Source organism: Toxorhynchites rutilus, chromosome 2 (genome assembly GCF_029784135.1).
Source record: "Toxorhynchites rutilus septentrionalis strain SRP chromosome 2, ASM2978413v1, whole genome shotgun sequence".
NCBI lineage: Eukaryota > Metazoa > Arthropoda > Insecta > Diptera > Culicidae > Toxorhynchites > Toxorhynchites rutilus.
The window spans coordinates 122,154,034-122,173,448 of record NC_073745.1 but is presented as its reverse complement, the minus strand read 5'-3'; the positions used below and the strand labels follow the sequence as shown (position 1 = coordinate 122,173,448).

At 39.8% G+C, this 19,415-nt stretch overlaps 1 protein-coding gene across 1 annotated transcript in view; it reads right to left on the bottom strand.

Moving 5' to 3' along the window:
* The window catches only part of LOC129765035 (sortilin-related receptor-like), a 79,297-nt gene that overhangs the window by 23,646 nt on the left and 36,236 nt on the right, over nucleotides 1-19,415 (bottom strand). Inside the window, exons 2-11 of the mRNA XM_055764848.1 lie at nucleotides 17,494-17,754; nucleotides 17,263-17,424; nucleotides 10,409-10,532; nucleotides 9,960-10,350; nucleotides 9,631-9,897; nucleotides 6,700-9,570; nucleotides 2,201-2,357; nucleotides 1,851-2,130; nucleotides 1,087-1,791; nucleotides 748-1,016 (exon numbers count right to left, since the gene is read on the bottom strand). Of these exons, the coding sequence (XP_055620823.1) occupies nucleotides 748-1,016; nucleotides 1,087-1,791; nucleotides 1,851-2,130; nucleotides 2,201-2,357; nucleotides 6,700-9,570; nucleotides 9,631-9,897; nucleotides 9,960-10,350; nucleotides 10,409-10,532; nucleotides 17,263-17,424; nucleotides 17,494-17,754 (5,487 nt within the window). The remainder of the gene's footprint in view (nucleotides 1-747; nucleotides 1,017-1,086; nucleotides 1,792-1,850; nucleotides 2,131-2,200; nucleotides 2,358-6,699; nucleotides 9,571-9,630; nucleotides 9,898-9,959; nucleotides 10,351-10,408; nucleotides 10,533-17,262; nucleotides 17,425-17,493; nucleotides 17,755-19,415) is intronic.

Below are 19,415 nucleotides of genomic sequence, written 5' to 3'. Positions count from 1 at the left end.
GAACCGAGTTGAGGGCCGGCTTACCGCGCTTCAACCACAACTTTTTTCGCTTTAGGTTGTCGTACGTGATCCACTTTTCATCACCAGTCACCATCTTCTACAAAAATGAGTCGAGTTCGTTCCGTTTCAGCAGTGCATCGCAGGCGTTGATTCAGTCTAAAAGATTTTTTTGCGTCAACTCGTGTGGCACCCATACATCCAGCTTTTTTGGAATCCTTCTTTGGAATCTTCTGCAAATGGTTCCAAACGGTTTTATGGTCTATACTCAGTTCCTGGCCAATCGAGCGAGTGCTCACATGTCGGTGTACTTGGATGATTTCAACGATTTTATCGGTTTCCACGACGATTGGCCTACCAGTACGGGGTGTATCTTCGGCAGCCACTACACCAGAACGAAATCGATCAAACCAACGCTGTGCTCTGCGAATCGTTACAGTATCGGGTCCATAAACTACACGAATTTTTTCGGCCGCCTTAGTTGCAGTTTAACCTCGCAGGTAGTAAAAACGTAAGATATGACGAATTTCTTGCTTGGTGGACTTCATCTTTGACGCGCTATAACTTGAGACTGAAAAGGACAACCACAACACTGTCAAAATGACACTTGTAGCACAGATTGTCGTCTTTAAATAGCCGTATAGTATGACCCGATGCGATAAGTACAACACAAGATATGTTTAAGTGTTGCCATATATTGACAATATACGACATTTCTCATTCGCCAACCCAATATTTAGGAATACTTACAATATAATTAGGATACGCAGAGGATTCCAGTGAACAGCTATGCTTCCACTGTATAACCATTTCGGAAGAATTATGACTAGCTTCGGTTATATCCACCACCAGTTCCTTCGGCGGCAACGTGTTGTTGTAGGGCGTATCGAGTTTCAGTGGATTTCGTCCCAGTGGCCCGGGACCAATGGGGCTAACGATACCAACGCTAACCACATATGATTCACAAGGTCGCAATTTCGTCAATTTGTAACTCGTCGAGGATGTGTTGATCCTAGATGCTGTAAAAAACAATAACAATGAATCAATCATTTAGATTTCAATGCATTTTTGTTTGTTTTATAAACTCACTTTCAAACAACTGATCCATGTTGGTGCCATAATAAATTCCATAAACCAACATTCCGTGACCTTCTGGCTCATCCCATTCAATCAACGAAAAATCCTGAGTCTGTTGCTTCAGACGAACGTTGATAGCGGGTAAAGGATCCCCACCGAACGAGACAATAGTGGTTTCATGGCGTCCAACGTACTGTTTAACATAGGCAGCCACCTTTATAACGTACTGTGTTCCGGGCACCATATTATCCAGCGTAACGGTTGAATTTTTAACCCAAATTGTATTCAAAAGTGGATATGATTGTGGTAAAATCGGTTGAATCATGTATCCATCCGCATTGTGGACCGGCTTCCATTCGAGGGTCACCGATTTCTTAGTTATGTTCACAACATCGATTTTGCTAATTTTCTCGATATTTGATGTACCGTCGAATTTTAGCTGCACCATGTTGGACGAAATAGATTCGTGCTTTCCGTTCCGTGCCTTCACCCAGAACTCATACACCACTTCAGGTTTGAATTCGGTTTCAATAATAACACTGGTCTCGGATGGACCAACTTTTACGTTTTGCGCCGGCCCAACGTTTTTCGATTGCGATCTATAATTGATTGTGTAACCCTGCAACTGGCCATTCACTTCCTTTGGTGCCTGCCAGCTGACCTGAATACGCGACCCATTGATTTGCACGACAGACACATTCAACGGGATGCTTGGAACTGGAATGGGGAAAAAATTTATGCTTTGAATTCAATCATTATCCGTGGTCATTACTTACTTCCTTCACTTGTGGCGATTTCGTAAAAAATGTACGGCGGAGTAATTTTTGTTTGATTCTTGGCTCTGACATATGTTGTCACATTGTACAGCGTGTAGGGTTTCAAGTTTGTGAATCGATAATCCGTTTGATCAAGCCAATTACTAACATTCTTCCACTCCCCATTGTAGTAGATCGAGGGCAAATATTCCAAGCTGACGTTCTGCGGCAGAGGAATCCACCAGAATATTAGGAAACTGGTTGAATTCAGCGAGCGTTCATCCACACCGATTTGTGTCACCTATCGAAATAACAAAACAGGAGATGATAATGAGTAAAACTCTAGCGCAACAGAGTACCGGTATATGTACCTGATAGTTTTTGACTTTAACATTTTCACAGTGCTCCTCGTCCATTCCATCGTAGCAGTCAAGCTTGCCGTCGCATTTAGCCATCAGAGCGAGACAAGTGTTATCACAGGTGAACACCCCAGGATTGTTTGTACAGTTATTGCCAGCAGTTGCAGATCTGAAGATACAACAATCAGTACCAAGTATTTTTTTTTTTGTAATTTCATTTATTGTTACAGAAACAGTTACATAAGTTTAAAGATAAAGCCAAAATCTTAACTAGAACCCCGATTATCCTAGAGTGGATGATCCGCGGTGCGGTTTATCCACGAAAGCGAGTTCCATAGTAGTTCTATGAACTTTCCCTAAATTTGTCAATGAGAGCTAGGTTTTTGCTATTTTGTTTTGGTCATGACTTTCACATTATTTGACATTATTTGACAACCGCGATTTTCGTGATCCACGGTGAGCTTGTTCGACTATTCCGCGGATAATCGGGGTTGTACTGTATATATTTATTAGTATACCCTGATAAATGTTGTCATCGATCGCACCTTCCTTTGCTAATGAGTCAGACCTCTCTTTGCCTGGTATTGAACAATGTGAAGGGACCCAGACGGAGGTGATGACATAACAGCGTCTGAAAAAGGCACTCAAATATTCCGTATCTTCTCAAGGAAGTACGCCAAGTACTTTTCCGGTCTCACTGAACGAATAGCCAGATCAACCAGGACTCGAAATCTTCGAAGGTATAAAATGAAGACCGACTCTACTCTCAGTAGCTTCGTTTCGACTAGAACTGCTTCAGAAGTCGCCGTCAACAAAAAATGAATTGACTAGAAAATGAATTGACTAGCGTTGACTAGCGAGGATGAATGATGAACTAGTCCAGTCAGTCTGTCTCTTCATTCAACTGACTTCAATCCACATTTATAGCCCCCTAAGACCAATTATGTTACTAGCGTACGCAATCTTTATTTTTACGTACGCAATCTTATTTTAATCTTTTAGAGGAACGAAAACTTGATTTCTGATGCAAAAAAGTAGTTACCCCATCAATGGACGGTTTATTGTCTACCCATCGTGAACTCAAACCAACGAACTTAGACATTTATCAAGCATGCTATGAATGTCCTCGCATCAGCATTAATAAATAGCGTTCAAAATAGCGCACACACACTGCACGCTATTTCATACTTGTGAGTAATTTTTGTGTACGATACAAAAAAAAATCTAGCTCACCTGTAGCGTATGTCAAACCACGTTGAACCCAAACATCGATACATGCATACGTGATACACGAGAGAGAGGAACGAATTCGTTTTGAGGGAAGTCACTTCAAAATGCCATGAAGACAATTCAACGTGGAAGAATGAAATGATATAGTCGAGTCGGTAGAGGGAGATAGCGACTAAACGCCCTACTGATTGTTTGGTCGTTTTGGCGGAGAAACTGCGTGAAGAAGCCAAAAGTCATTTCCGACTGAATACAGATAGTCAGCTGACTATCCTCAGTTGACTATGACTATACCGAGCCCTGGCCTTAACAAAGCAAAGACTATCTGTTACAATGCAATAGTGTTCAACAGATCGTGAGGCAACGCTGTCTAACGCCCAGTGTATCGCTGCCAATTCAACAGTATACACTGAGAAAGGAAACTGAAGACTGTGGGAGGTGCTGAAAATTCGTTGAACACTCCAAATTCTGTGGACTCGTTCATAGAGAACCCATCGGTAAAGTACTCGTTGGAACGATCTCCGGTCGATGATAATTTGGAAATCCATAGATTTCCTGCTTCATGGACAGAACAAAATGCACAGAGGAATTGATGTAGTCAGGAAAACAACACAGTTGGGAATTTACGAAGAAGGAACAACCTGCAAAGAGGCGAATTCATTATTTGAACTCATGAATCCAGAGTGAAAATTTGGCTCGATAAGCTGCCCTAAATTTCTGATCACCAATGCGGTTCATAACCTCACACCGGATTGAGAACAGAAGAGATAACAAATTGAAACGATCTTTTAGTGGAAGTATACTTGCCAAGATCTCTAGACTCATGATAGGTGTTGAGGTTATACATCCCAACGCAATACGGAGATGAAAAATGAATGATTCACTATTTTTGCCGCGAACGGATTTTGGCGATTTACATACCGAACGAATCGGAAACTCCCCAAGATTTGTTTGATATGCTATCCATTACAATCCCCATGCATGCATTGACAGGAAACAAACTGCGGCGCGCGATCAGCTAGTGTATTGTTTTGCGAGGGCAAGAATGAATCATCAATCGATCATCGTCAACTGATTCTACAATAAAAAAAACCTTTCAGGGTGATCAAACCATTCTACTAAACAGTTATTTCTAAAATTTTACAGCAATACAAAATAATATCCGAAATTATGAACAAGCGTCTTAAATAAAACAGCGTAGTTCTACGTCAAGAATGCGGTCGTATCTTGGACACAACCTCCTATAATTTTCCTGTTTGGTTTCCTTCTCCACCGTGAAGAATGTAATCTGATGGCTACACTTAACTACACCACATAATCCGCATGCAACACAACAAAATAGAACACTACGAAATAAGCAGTAATGACTACCCTTCATCTGAACCCGCCGTCAATCAAACTATTTTCGGCATATTCAAGTGCGACGAGCCAAACGCATTCAGCTATGTATGAAGCAATCACTACTACTAATGCGCTGCTTTGCGTAAAAATGATATTTGAGGTTCAAAGTTTTCTGCTGAACGAAGCCAATGGAAACGATAGAAAAAAAAACACACACACCATTGTACGTAGCAGATAACTCACTGGTCACGCGTCGCCTCTGGTTTAATGAGGTGTACTTTGACAGCTGAATGAAACAAGAAATTGCCTCACTGAGAGAATAGTTGTTCGATACAAAATTATAAGATCTTCAGAGTGGATTATTCTTTGTTGACATTTTTTACTCAGACACCTAATATGGGCCCCCAAGTACATGTGGAGTCAAACCAAACCCCAAGATACTTGAATGACATCACACGAATGATCGGTTTACCCATAAAATGAACCTTCGATTCTGCTAGTCTATGATTCCTAGAAAAGAAGACCATCTCTGTTTCACAGTGAAGAACTTATTCCCTAGACCTATGGTCCAGATTGAAAAATTGTTCTATGAATTTGGTAATATTCCTTGCAGGTCGGATTCTTTTGACGCTGCTACAATAGACACTACTCCGTCATCTGCAAGTTGTCTTAGGTTGCAATTTTGTGCAAGGCGATTGTCGATGTCGCACACGTAGAAGTTGTACAGAAGAGGACATAAACATGAGCTCTGGGGGAGGCCCATGTAAGAAACCTGAAACTCTGCCTAATCTCCGTGAAAAAATCAAATGTTTCTCGCAAAGCAGGTTATATAACATGTTATTCAATAGAGGCGACAGACCTCTAGAGTGTAACTTGTCTGAGAGGATCTCTATTGAAACTGAATCAAAGGTCCCCTTTATGTCCAAGAATACTGAAGCAGTTTGCTTCTTGATAAAATAGTTGGTGAGCTATTCCCACGTAAGCCAGGAGGAACCCGATTTTGCTACTCCACTGCACTCGAATTTTCAGGCAATCTAACATGAAGTATTGCCGAAGGGAATTGTTCTTAAACTTTGAGAGTGGACACATTTTTGCGCCGGGGTTAATAAACGGTATGCTCTTGTTAATTGATTCTGCAACCATTTCGTCAAATGGTAACGAAGCGAGGACATTGCTTGTTGGTAATGGTTGTTGTTGTTGAACCAGTGGAGAAGCGCCCTTCAAACATCCACGAAAGTGCGTTTCGATCGTTCCTTCGAAGAGCGCTTCTGTTTATCTCAGCGACTCTTGTGAGTTTCACAAGATGAGAGCACATGTGGGTTCACCCGGATTATGGACACTTATGCTCAGTCGCACTGCAAGGTTCGGCCATGTGACACAGCGCTCCTAGTTGACGCAATAAGCTTTTTGTCACCATTTTTGACAAGTCATGGGCTTTGACACGAAGAGTCGCACCGGTAGCCTCATTTGTCCACCATAATGTAGTCAGGGAGGTCGAAAAAGAAGAAGTGATTCGATTTATTAATCCATACGACAGACCTGTTTCGGTTAGACGTGGTACACAAATTAAAATTACGTAACGCAAAAATCCGGTTTTTGGACCACCTAATTGAGGGGTTGAGAATGTGAGTGATATGTTCGATTTTTCTTCATCAAGTTTTTCTTTAGGTAATAACTCAACTGCAAAAACGTTTCAATTTGAGTTTGCTATAGAATTCAATAGAGAGAGTCGATGTAAATCAATGATATCACTTACACCCCTTTCATTTTGAGCCTCGATTAACATTAATTTACACAAAAGTAACTTCTCCTTGGTTCAATGCAGCGTTATTCTCAGAATCTTGTGAACCAATCGCAGCTAAGTAGCGGTTTTCGAATTGGAATGAAAAAAATGGCTTTTTTAAACAAAACACACTAATAATATTGTTAACAATTATACTCACGTATTGGCTTTAAATTTGCAATCTTCATCGCTTCCGTCAGCACAGTCTATTACGTTGTTACAATATTTGTCCAACGGTAAGCACATTCCATCGCTACGACATTTGAACTGCTTGTTACTGCACTGCTTCTGTGATGGGCAATTGTCCTCATCTTCGCCTTTCGAGCAGTCTGCATAGCCATCACAAACGAAACGCTTAGAGATACACAAACCCGTATCGCACCTGAATTCATGCAAACCACAAGTTCTCTCCTTCTTCCTCGTCGGGATCGGCTTCGTAGTTGTACTTGTCATTGTTTGAGTAGTATTACATCCCGCCTCGTCAGACCCATCTCCACAGTCATTAACTCCGTCACACTTCCACCAATATGGCACGCATTTATCGTTGGCACATTTGAACATCCAATCATGACACGAATCTCCCGGCAAGAAATTAATTCCAGGTTTCTTTGGCACTTCCGTAGATGCATTGCAATTCTTTTCGTCGCTGCCATCCTTGCAATCCTTCTCCCCGTCGCACTGCCATGTTTTATAGATGCAACGCATGTCGCTCTCGCACATGAACATCCACGATTCGCATTCTTTCTTAGTGCAGTTCAGCTCATCTGACCCATCGTTGCAATCGTGTTCAGTATCGCAACGCCACAGCTTTGGTATGCAAGTATTTGTTCCGTTGCAACGGAACTCGTCCGATTTGCATTCAACTACAACTGTGCTATTTTTATTGCAAGCTGACTCATCCGTTCCATCGCGACAATCATCTTCGCCATCACAGAGCCAACTCTTATTGATACATCTACCATTTCCACAGGTATACTCATCGGATTTACACGAAGCCGCCTTGCAGTTCTGTTCATCCGATCCATCCAAACAATCGCGATCATAGTCACAAACGAAATATTTCGGCACACATTGTTTATCCGACTTACACGTGAACATATACGGCGGACAGGGAGGCTTATCTGCCGGACAACCTTCCTCGTCAGATCGATCCCCGCAATCGTCATCTCCGTCACATTTATAAATGAGTGGAACGCAAATGCTGTTCTTGCAATCGAATAATTTCGATCCGCACGTGCTTCCCGAACGGGCGCATGTATTGTTCGCAAACGGTGTTACTTCGCCCGGGCAAAGACATTGATCCTGAGCATTTTTCACCATTCCATCCGGACACAAACAACTGTATCCTCCTTTTGGAGCACCGACACATATGTGGGAACATTTATTTTCCACCGAGCAAGCATTGGTTCCTTCCTGTATTGAATGGCCGTAAATTTTTAAATCCATCGAGTTCATCATCTCTTCCACAATAGTGTTTATCATTATGCCATGATCCTTGTCAGCGGAATAAACCGAATTCATTTTCCAATCATCCCAGTACATAAGATCCTTCAGTACGGCAACTGCAAACGGATGTGCGACACGCGAGTCTTGCTGGAGAATCTTCATGAAATTCTTACCATTCAAATCACTGCTCGCAATGTAATCTTTACTCGCATCAACCCAATACAATCGTTCGGCAATAAAATCGATCGTAACGCCGTTGGGCCACACGACTTCTGGTTTCGTAAATAAGTGTTTGATATCGCTCCCATCTAAATTAGCACGCGAAACAGAGGGCCGCAGAGCATTCCAATCCGTCCAGAACAAATACCCCTGCAATGGATGCACAACAATACCACGAGGCTTGTTCAAATTGGGCGCATCGATAATCGTTCTCCGCACCTTTCCCAGCGGACCGGAACTAGTTTTGGCGGCCTCAATCTTCAGCCTCATGCCATCAACGAAGTACAACATCTCCGACACCCAATCGTAAGACATGCCTTCCACCGAAGAAAGTCCAGTATCCACCAAAAGTTCCGGCGGTTGATCTCCATTCAAACATTGGCGGCCGATAACATCGGTCATGATGTCTGCCCAGAACACACAATTGTGCTTCATGTCAAACTCGATCGCGATTACATTCTTCAATCCTGTAACGGGGAAAACTTCCCTCGTTTTGTTGGCCAAATTTATACGGGAAATTTTATCTCTCTGTGCAATCACTAGGAATTCATTGAGCTCCTCCATGGGACATGGAATGGATTGCGGCAAAAACTGCGATGAATAACCATCAATACAGACATCCCCTTCGATTTTCCGATAGCCCTTGGTTCTGTTGAAAAATTTCCCTGGTTTACAACTGCTAGGGATCGCATAAGGATCATAGTTAGCCACCGTCCGGTTACGCATACATGGGCTATTTTTGGAGCCACTTCGACTAAAACCAAAATCGCACTCAAAATCCCAACTGTTGCACATACAAACTTGTTGTCTTATTGGGCGTTCGTAATCAATACCGTTGTAACAGTTCGCATGAGGTTTCCTGCGCTGATATGTGTCTTGCAAACCCAAAATGCATGGCATAAACGAGTCCCCCGTGCTGGCACCAGGTGCCCAAAACTTGTAATCGTCCTCAGTGCAGTTGGATGTGAACGCTTTCTTCAGGTCGATTTTAATAATCAGCCATTTGTGTAGATCTTGCTCGGATCCAAAAAGTGTGAAGATTGTCGTATTAGTTTCAGGCTCCGTCATCAGCCCATAAACCTTGAGATTCGTTGAATGGAATGATGTTGACATCCATTTTTCTCCCTCATCAGTAGAGTACAGAATCTCGTTGGTTTCTCCTTTGGATTTGAAGTATTTTACTGCTACCAAAATTCCTCCGTGATCACCCATGTTGAAAAAGTGATAATCCTTCAGTATTTGTTTCCAGGTAAGACCGGCATCTCGTGAAATGTAAACACCTGGATGTCCCTTCAGAGATTTTCCGACAACACCCGATGCCATGATTACGCCGGGTGCCGATTTGGAACTCATAATGCTCACTGATCTGTAAGAAATGAACGAAACCGTTAGCAAATGATCACAGTTTTTACGGCACCTTTATCACCTTGTTACCGGATACAGCGAGCTGAACTTCTGTGAAAGATGCAGGCTACAGTCTTTAATGCAGTTTTGTATCGGCAAACCATCGTCGTCGGTTGTCGGTGCCGTTATCGGCCTCCACGATGCTCCATGATCGAAGGTAATGAGCGACACCAATGAATCAGGAGAGATGGTTTCGCCTAGTGGTATACGATTAATTTTCGATGCAATATAGATTCCCTTCAATCCTTCCACCTTGTAAAGGTCCGTGAAGGCACCATCCGACGATTGTCTGTAGAAAATAGGCAATAGGGTGAATTCAAGATAAAGATAACTTGATGCTATGATACTTACACCAACCAACTTGATCGCCAATTCAGCTCAGGCACGTAAGTGAAAATGTTCTCCAAACTTGGTACGAATTTGATGTCGGTCATATCAGCGTTCGACTCCGACACGTACAGATGGGAAATGCGTTCCGTGTGAACAACCGAAATCATTATTCTCCGACCATCGACATCCGCTACGTGGTAACCCCTCATGTCCAGCTCTGTCTGGAAGTCGGCTTTCACAAATTTACCACGCTTGTAGGAAATCAACAGTTGGGTGCTGTTGGGAAGTCGCTGCGAGGCAAACATGAAATCTTTCTTGATATGAAAATCTTCGACTTTCTCGATTAAAACATTGAACTGGTTGGTATTGTTGCGCAGGTTTGCCGCATTATAGAAGATAACGGATGAAGTGTCTAAAAGTAAGGACGCATGAAATGGAAGATTCAACTCAGAATGATAAAACTTTCTTACTTGTTGGTTCTTTCCGTTCCACATACAAATGAATCGGCACTCCATCGCCCGATGACCATATGTATGATTTTACGTAACTTTGCAACAACGTGAACGACGCGCCAAAATCTGTTGTGTAATAAAGCTGAAAAAGGGAAAATGTAATGTTATCCACGGATAAAATAGTAATTTACTGAGTCTGAGGGCTTTTTATTGGAAAAGATAAATAATTTTAACTTTACTTTTTCAAACATTGGTACGGACAATCAAAGACAAAACGGTTTAAAGATTCAATGTGACAACCAATGCACAATGGTCCATGAGATACCTTTAAGTCGAAATTATCATTTGGAGCTCCACAATTATTCTCTAGACAAAAACTGTCTTCGACAAAGTTATTACATATTATAGAGCGATCATTTTCATGTTGCAAAAATAAGGTGACTAAAATTTTCAAAAAATCTAACTTTAAATTTATAAAAAATCTAACTTTCTTATCTCTATAGATAGAGGTAGACATAGTTCGACAATGTTGTAGTCCCAGTTATTTGAGACATCTTTGTAGAATAAAGATTGTTTGTATCTCTTTAAATAATCGATATAGCGCCTTTTTTCAAAGTTGCGTTAGGGTTACCATAAAAAAAACTGTTTTTATGCTCTAACTTTTATATTTAAAATTCTACATACAAACTATCTTCGAAAGACTTTTAGAAAATACTAATACAAACATTTTGCGATGCAGAACTTGTTAGTATCTCAACTTCAATCAAAGTTATTGACATTTCTTCCCAAAAAAATACGTTCTGTTCAATTGCTTGCCATCCTCTCTGGGGCAAACATATAACATGTTTGTTGACGGAATTTGAAAGAACAAATTTCACTCTATATAATTTCAAAGGTATGTTATTTTTTTGTATGTGAGTAAATTAAAATTGAAATCATGAGTTTTTGGGTGAAACCCCATTAATAACTTTGAGCAGGATTAAGATATTGACGAATTCTGCATCGCAAAATGTTGCTATTGATAAGCTCTAAAAGTCGTACGAATACAATTTTGATGTTGAATTTCAAGTATAAAAGTTACAGTAAAATAACCGGTTTTTCCAAGGTTTCCTAATACAACTTAGTTAAAAAACAACTTTGTGGGAAATGTTTATTCTTTAGACAAAAGCTGTCTTCGACAAAGTTGTTACATATGGTAGAGCGCCCATTTTTATGTTGCAAAAAATAGAGTGACCAAAATTTTTGATGATATAAAAAATCTAACTTTCTTACCTCTATAGATAGAGATAAACATAGTTCGACAATATTGTAGCCTCAATTATTTTATTCAACTTTGTAGAACAAAGTTTTTTTTCTATCTTTTAATATAATCGATTTAGTGCTTTTTTCCTAAGTTGAATTAAGTCCTACATCAGAACTGTCTTCATACGACATTTAGAGTTTATCAAGACCAAGATTTTGCGGTGCAGAACTTGTCAATATCTTAATCCTACTCAAAGTAATTGATGGGTTTTCACCCAAAAACTCATGCTTTCAATTTCAATTTACTCAAACACGAAAAATAACATAGTTTTGAAAATTACACATCATGTAGAGTGAACTCTGCTCTTTCAAATGTCTCAATAAACTTTGCTTATGTTTGCCCCAGAAAGAATGACAAACCATTGCAGAGAGCGTATTTTTCGGGAAGAAATATCAATAACTTTGAGTGAAGTTGAGATATTGACAAGTTATGCATCGCTCTATTATTAAGCTGTCAAAAAAGTCCTGCGGTATTTCCGCGAGGTGTCGGTGTAAGCGCGTAGTTCTAGCTGTATTCATTGTATCGAGTCATACTATAACTAGTTGGAAAGGTATTTTTGCGCGCTATAATATAGTCCTTGACAGTGTTTTGTTGGGTTAAGTCGTTCGTGAGTTATAGTGTCGCAAATATGGAGCAAAATAAAGAGAAAATCCGACATATTTACAGTACTACTATGACAAAGGCAAAAATGCATCTCAAGCTGCCAATAAAATTTGTGCAGTTTATGGACCCGATACAGTTTCCATTTCCACCGCACAACGATGGTTTCAACGTTTTCGTTCTGGTGTAGAGGTCGTCGAAGATGCGCCACGCTCCGGAAGGCCTGTCGTCGAAAATTGCGAGAAAATCGCTGAATTAGCCGAGAAATACCGGCATAGTAGCAGCCGTAGCATAGGCCAAGAGCTGGGGATAAGTCATCAAACCGTTATTATCCATTTGAAGAAGCTTGGATTCACAAAGAAGCTCGATGTATGGGTGCCACACACGTTGACGCAAAAAAACATCTTTGACCGTATCGACGCATGTGAATCGCTGCTGAATCGCAACAAAATCGACCCGTTTCTGAAGCGGATGGTGACTGGCGATGAAAAGTGGGTCACTTACGACAACGTGAAGCGCAAACGGTCGTGGTCGAAGCCCGCTGAAGCGGCTCAGACGGTGGCCAAGCCCTCATTAACGGCCAGGTAGGTTCTGCTGTGTGTTTGCTGGTATTGTCAAGGAATAATCTATTATGAGCTGCTTCCCTATGGCCAAACGCTCAATTCGGACCTGTACTGCCAACAACTGGACCGCTTGAAGGTAGCACTCATGAAGAAGAGGCCATCTTTGATAAACAGAGGCCGCATTGTCTTCCATCAGGACAACGCCAGTCCACACACTTCTTTGGTGACGCGTCAGAAGCTCCGGGAGCTCGAATGGGAGGTTCTTTTGCATCCGCCGTATAGTCCGGACCTTGCACCAAGTGACTACCACCTGTTTTTGTCCATGGCGAACGAGCTAGGTAGTCAGAAGTTAGCCACAAAAGAGGCCTGTGAAAATTGGCTATCAAAGTTTTTTGCCAATAAGGAAGCGAGCTTCTATAACAGGGGTATTATGAAGTTAGCACCTCGTTGGGAACAAGTCATCGAACAAAACGACACATATTTGACTTAAAACAGATGATTGTAACTAATTTTATGAACAAATGAAAATTTAAAAAAAATACCGCAGGACTTTTTTGACAGCCTAATATATATAATAACTTTGTCGAAGACAGTTTTTGTCTAGAGAATAACTGTCGAGTTCTAAATGCTAATTTCCACTTAAAGGCATCTCCTGGACCATTGTGCAATGTTGTAATATTAGTCGAGGCAAGTTTTGATATTCATGTTCCGTAGGACAGGAAAATATAATTTGTATAATCTTTTCCTCCCATCAACTCAATCACTGTAATATTATTCCTCAGCTCATTTGTAGAAATATTGGATGTGTAACTTATATGAATAATAAAATTAATACATTATTCAAAGTATTGGTCACCGCTAGCCTCTACGTGCCCTCGTGGTCGAGTGGTTAGCGTCACATCTAACATGCCGGGGGTTCGGGTTCGATTCCCGTTCTGGTCAGGGGAATTTTTCGTCGAAGAAATTTCCTCCGACTTGCTCTGTGCTTATGCGTATTCTACAGCTTGCCACTCAAAATGTTTTCAAAGTATGTTATTTGGCATAGAAATCCCAACTAAGTACTAATAAAATGACGCAAGACTACGTTGAGACAGCGAAGTTCCTCTAGGAACGTTGGTGCCATTCAAGAAGAAGAAGCTAAATCGACCGTGTGTAAAGGTAGGTTTAGAGTTCCCGTGAACGTGAACGCGGACAAACACTTTTTTGTTAACAATTCATCAGTCCATATATAAAACGAGAGGAAAACATCTTAAAACGATAGGAATGAACATTTTCTAGTTGAAAAACATGTTTAAACATAATGTATATTGATAATTCAATATTTCACAACCATTCTGAATTTCCACCGTGGAATCGAGATGTTGGTGAACTCACCATAGTTCACCGACTTCGGTGAACGTGAACGTGAAAACAGTAGTGAATATAGACGTCAAAATATTTCCCCGTTCATGTTCCCGTTCGAATGTCCCAAGGCATTCTGAAAATTATTTCACCGTGAACTGTAAAAGGATATGTTTAGAAATTTTCATGTTTTCAATGAAAATTTTGATATGGATGCAATTTCATTCAATCGGATCTCTGCGCGGGTTGAAAAACTTCGTTGCTTCGAGTTGATTCGTGAACAACTGTATATTTTATCCGAATAACTTTATTGAAGATCGGTGTTTATTTACTTCACGTTCACTGCCGAACTTGTAATATGAACGTGAACAAAATCATTCTATTCACCACGATTTTTTGAGTTGTTTGATCGCAATGTAGTTCACCGTGAAATGATCGTACTATTTCACCACCTGTTCAAGTTCACGTTCACGGGAACTCTATACCAAGCTTAATGTGCTAGGCGTTTATAGTGGCCGCTGAGGTTAACCAACCGAGAGTCCAAACTTTGATGGAGGGTATCCGAAGAAAAGTACGAAAATTCATCGAAACTTAACGGAATACATTCTTTTTCTGAAAAAAAAAAACAAGATCTGCATTTTGATATAAAACATTTCTTATACCTTTAACTAATCTCGAGATACAGGCTTTACACACTATCTTGGATTGTCGCAATGATTCTGAAAGCTCTGCTTGCGTTTGACAGACACGAATCTTGATCGAGCAATATTTGAAACTCTTCGCCTTCAAACTTTTCGGTTGACCTGGACGGTTTGGTTTCAACGCTAATCTCACCACTTTTAAATCGTCCAAACCATTCCCTCAATAGTGGAGAGTCACCTAAAAATTCCACAAGCGCATCGAATCTTCAGCTGCATTTCTCATCCAATGGGTACTGTTGCGATGGTTACGAGCACATACGTTAGACCCCTCGTTGCCACAGTTGACCCCAACGATACCGTTGCTGACGAGATAGATAGGATCTGATCGGCCATCATTCATAAACCAAATTGAACACAAGGTACACCAGTTTCCAGTTTCTATTATAGTTATGCACAATTGTTGAAGTTTATAGTTTCGTAACAATTTCTTGAAGTCGTAAGTGGCACTGAATTTAAAAATGAACTCGATTACATTATGTCTTAATGAATTGATAGGTTCTAGGAACATCTACAATTACACATTTGTTGGATAGGAGAAAAATTGGAGGTTAAACTAGATGTATGTAATCATTGTAATTAATGGTAATTAAATTTCGGCTGAATAAATGCTTTCAGCTTTTAGCATTTTCCATCTCGAACAAAGGTGGATTCGCTCAGGAGAAATCCGAAATTTACTCTTCCAACAGGTACAGAAAATCAAAACATCCCGCAAACGGTGCTTATTTGCAACGAAACTCGACATTTTCAACGCAGTAAAAATTGAACTTGTTGTGCAAAACTCAAAGACTTATCTTACTTAGGATTCCGGCACTTTAAGAGTCAGCAAAAATCAAAATTTTGGAATCGTCTAACTCCGTCACGTTTCGGCCTCAGCATCAATGGGGCCTTAGTTAAATGTCATTCAAGACCAAATTTTCGCATTTACGGCTGAAATGCGCTGTTTGAAGCCACTCATCGTGACAATCCATCATTTGTTGGTATCATCGATTGTATGGTAGAAACACATATCAGTAATGTCGTGCGCCCTGTCCAAATTTTTGGGAAGGTCCCATATCGTCCTGACTTTACGCTGCAAACGGGACAATTATCAAGACCTATGACTCTTGTTTTGATGAGTACATACATAGGATTTCTACGACGTCCGACTACCACTCGAGGACCGTTATTCACAAACGTTATTAATAACCGCAATTCTCGACAGATTCATTTTTGACACGAAAATCCGATGGTGAAAACTGCATGGTCTTCTTCTTCTTAGATGGCACTAAAGTTCCCAGTGTAACTTTTGCCTTCTCAACGTAGGTATTACTTGCGTCATTTTCTTAGTAGTACTTTAGTTGAGATTTCTATGCCTAAAATCTCGCCTTGAATGTATTCTGCAGCGGCAAGCTCTAGAATACGCTTGACAAAGGGTACACGACTAAGTACTTACCCTAGAAACTTTTCACGGTATTAATTTTCGTGTTTTTTTTACCACGAATTTTAAAACCGGTCTTAATTTTTGTCGCGTCATTTTAGTTGTTAAGTATGCGATTTGATTTTTTTTTTTGAAGAAATTTAGCGTCAATTTTTTTTTTAAACCTCGTTTTCAAGGTGAGACCATCATCATTATATTTAACGATTTTTTTCTGAAATCGTCAAATATTATTCATTGACGTAGAGCCAAGATGTGAAAAAATGAAAGAAGCATCACATAAAGTTAGTTCGCATTTCGCGATCATTGTTTTGATAATGACTCATTCACAAGATCAGAATGCGTTTCAGCCTTATTCGTTTGCTCTAAATACTAACTGTTATCATTATTGCGAAAATATTGCAGTGCATTCCATAGAAATATGAGTCAGTTTATTTGGTGATAATAACGATGTTGCACGAATTAAGTTCAAAATATGAGACGAAATTCATGAAGCATACATAATGCATTCCATGATACTTGAATTATGAAATTTTTTAAATTTATTAAATTAAATTTAAACGTCATCCTTCATGAAATAATTTCATTAAGGATGTTGTTTTGCGCATTTGGTATTATTATATTCAATTCACTGCATCCAAACAACTAACGATCGTTCGCATTAGGGTAATGTGGTGCAAGTTTGTAGGGCCCAGCAAGAAGACAACGATGGTTCAAGGATCACCAAAAGTTGAAAATCACAAAAAAATAGGAACGCATTAATGAAATGACCTTGAATTTGGAATTCAATTTCAAATAGTGTAGCGTGTCTTAGTTGTAAACGAGGCTTTGTGCGAAATTATCTAGTCGTGGGGCGGAGTCGAAAATGAGGAATCAACCGATCCCCTGCAACGTTTACGTTACCATTTGTAAAATAAATGCCTTCAATTCGTACAATTAGTATTACTCACCTTCCGCTCAGGGTCCTTTTTGTCCAAAATAAGAATCATCTTCGTATCCGCTTCATAGAAAGTTACATCGGATGGCGTGAAATCAAGCATCCGCACGGTGACTGATTTGCCGTAATCTTCCGAGGTAAATATTGCTTTATTCCTGGGATCGGTAAAAACTATCTAAAAAATTTAAAATGATAAGGATTAGATTGAAATTCGATCAAAACATTCAATTTTCTGAAAAGTTACCGTGTTAAATTTTGGATGAGTGAAAAACTGCTCCACCGTCGAGTTCACAGTTGTTCCATTGATTGTGAGGGCAAACATTTCCGTCTGATCATCGAATGTATCTCCATAATCCTTCGAAACAAAAATTCTCGACGGCTGCGGTGGTGGTGCTTTCGCATCATTATCTGCTGGTGGCTCTCGTGCCAGACAAATCATCACACTGGTACCCTCGCCGAGCCAATGCACGATCAGCTGAGCGTGCGAGTCATTTAGTTTGTTTACCTGATTGAGAAATAGATACAACATTCTGTTAATTATTTATTTTCTGATTGGAGCGCAAACATCAAAACATAAAACTTCCAAAAATAACGGGAGAAGCGCACTATGAATGAATTGGCAGTCATAAAAATTGATTGAATGAAAATATCGAGACAGGTTATTATCGAGCGACTAACTATTTTCGTACCGGGCGGATTGGTTTTCTCCACCGCGTAAATAGAGTAGTAAACAGTTCTTCATACGATGATAATATCGTGGGTAGCGATGACTCTAATTTAAATAGCTGTATGCCGCTTTTCGAGCAATGGAAAATTCCGGAAAAAATGTTTATTTTTAGTTGGCGAATTTGCGGCGACTTGTCGTGAAAAAGTTTTGCCTGCGCTTGCATTCACCTTCAAAAAATCAATCTTGATCCGTGGAAATAAATATTGTGGATTTAGATAGCTAAACCATAAACATAGAACGCAAAACACGATTAAAGAGCAATGTTTAATCCATATGTTGGCTCCAGTTCAATGAATGATTAAAATAAAATGTTTAATTAAAACTCACGCTGTTGTCAATAAAAAATATAAACATAAGTGTAATATAAAGAAGCAAGATATGGTATATGAAATTCTGAATTTCCAAAATGTGAAAATCTTTATAAAAATACCTTTTTTACAACTATTTTTGAAAAATTGTTTCCTCCGAACGTTGACCGTAACTGCAAATCTATCATAGCTCATGTCCAATTTCCGAATAGGCGTTCGAGTACCGGACGAGAAGGGTCGGTGCACCGTTTTTGTTTGAAACCAAAATATTCATTCAAATTTATTCCAACACGGAAACCGTGTTACTTTTTTCCAAATGGCAAACATTTTGTATGTGTTCAGTTGTAGACGTTTGGATTAAATCGGATAATAAATGACCTTGCTCCCCGTTTAAAAACCTGTAACGTGCTCAGAATAGATAAACTGAAACTAAAACAATTCGAACATGTCGCTCAGACATACTTAAGATAGTGTGTCATGCATACCAAGTGATTTGAGACGTTTCATAAATAAATTCAAAGGAAGTATATTATCAGTGGAAAATACGATTTGCCGCAACGAGCAAAATAAGTGTACAATGCATTTGTGTTATTATATATGCGGAGTAACGTGGATCGAAATCAGTATAAAATATAATAAAGAATAATTTTCAACAATACAAAAAACATATACAGGTCGGGCCCGATTTTATACCATTTTTTTTCCACGCAATTCCACGCCAAATCAGCCGAAAACTTGCCGATTTTGACGTGACTCTCTTCGATTTTTTTTGCAAATGTAAATAGAGTTTATAGTCCTGATACTATAACATTGCCAAATATGTTGCTAAGTGTGGAGCTCGAGAACGGATCGTCCTATTTGACCTGTCTTTATTCTGCTGTGTTCGTCTCTGTCCATAGAAAAATGTTATGGCGAGAAAAAATCGGAAAATTAGATAAAATTTTTACAGAAAAACTAGAAAATTCGGAAAAGTTGAACTCCTATATGTGCTACAGTGACATAATGAAAGGTGTTGTTAGTCCAACTAATATTTGCTTTGGCGGAAATGATCTTAGTGTTCCGTTGGTGTCCAAGCGAAAATGGTAATGGATTTTACTATATGTCCTCATTCATCAGTCCTCATTCAGATTT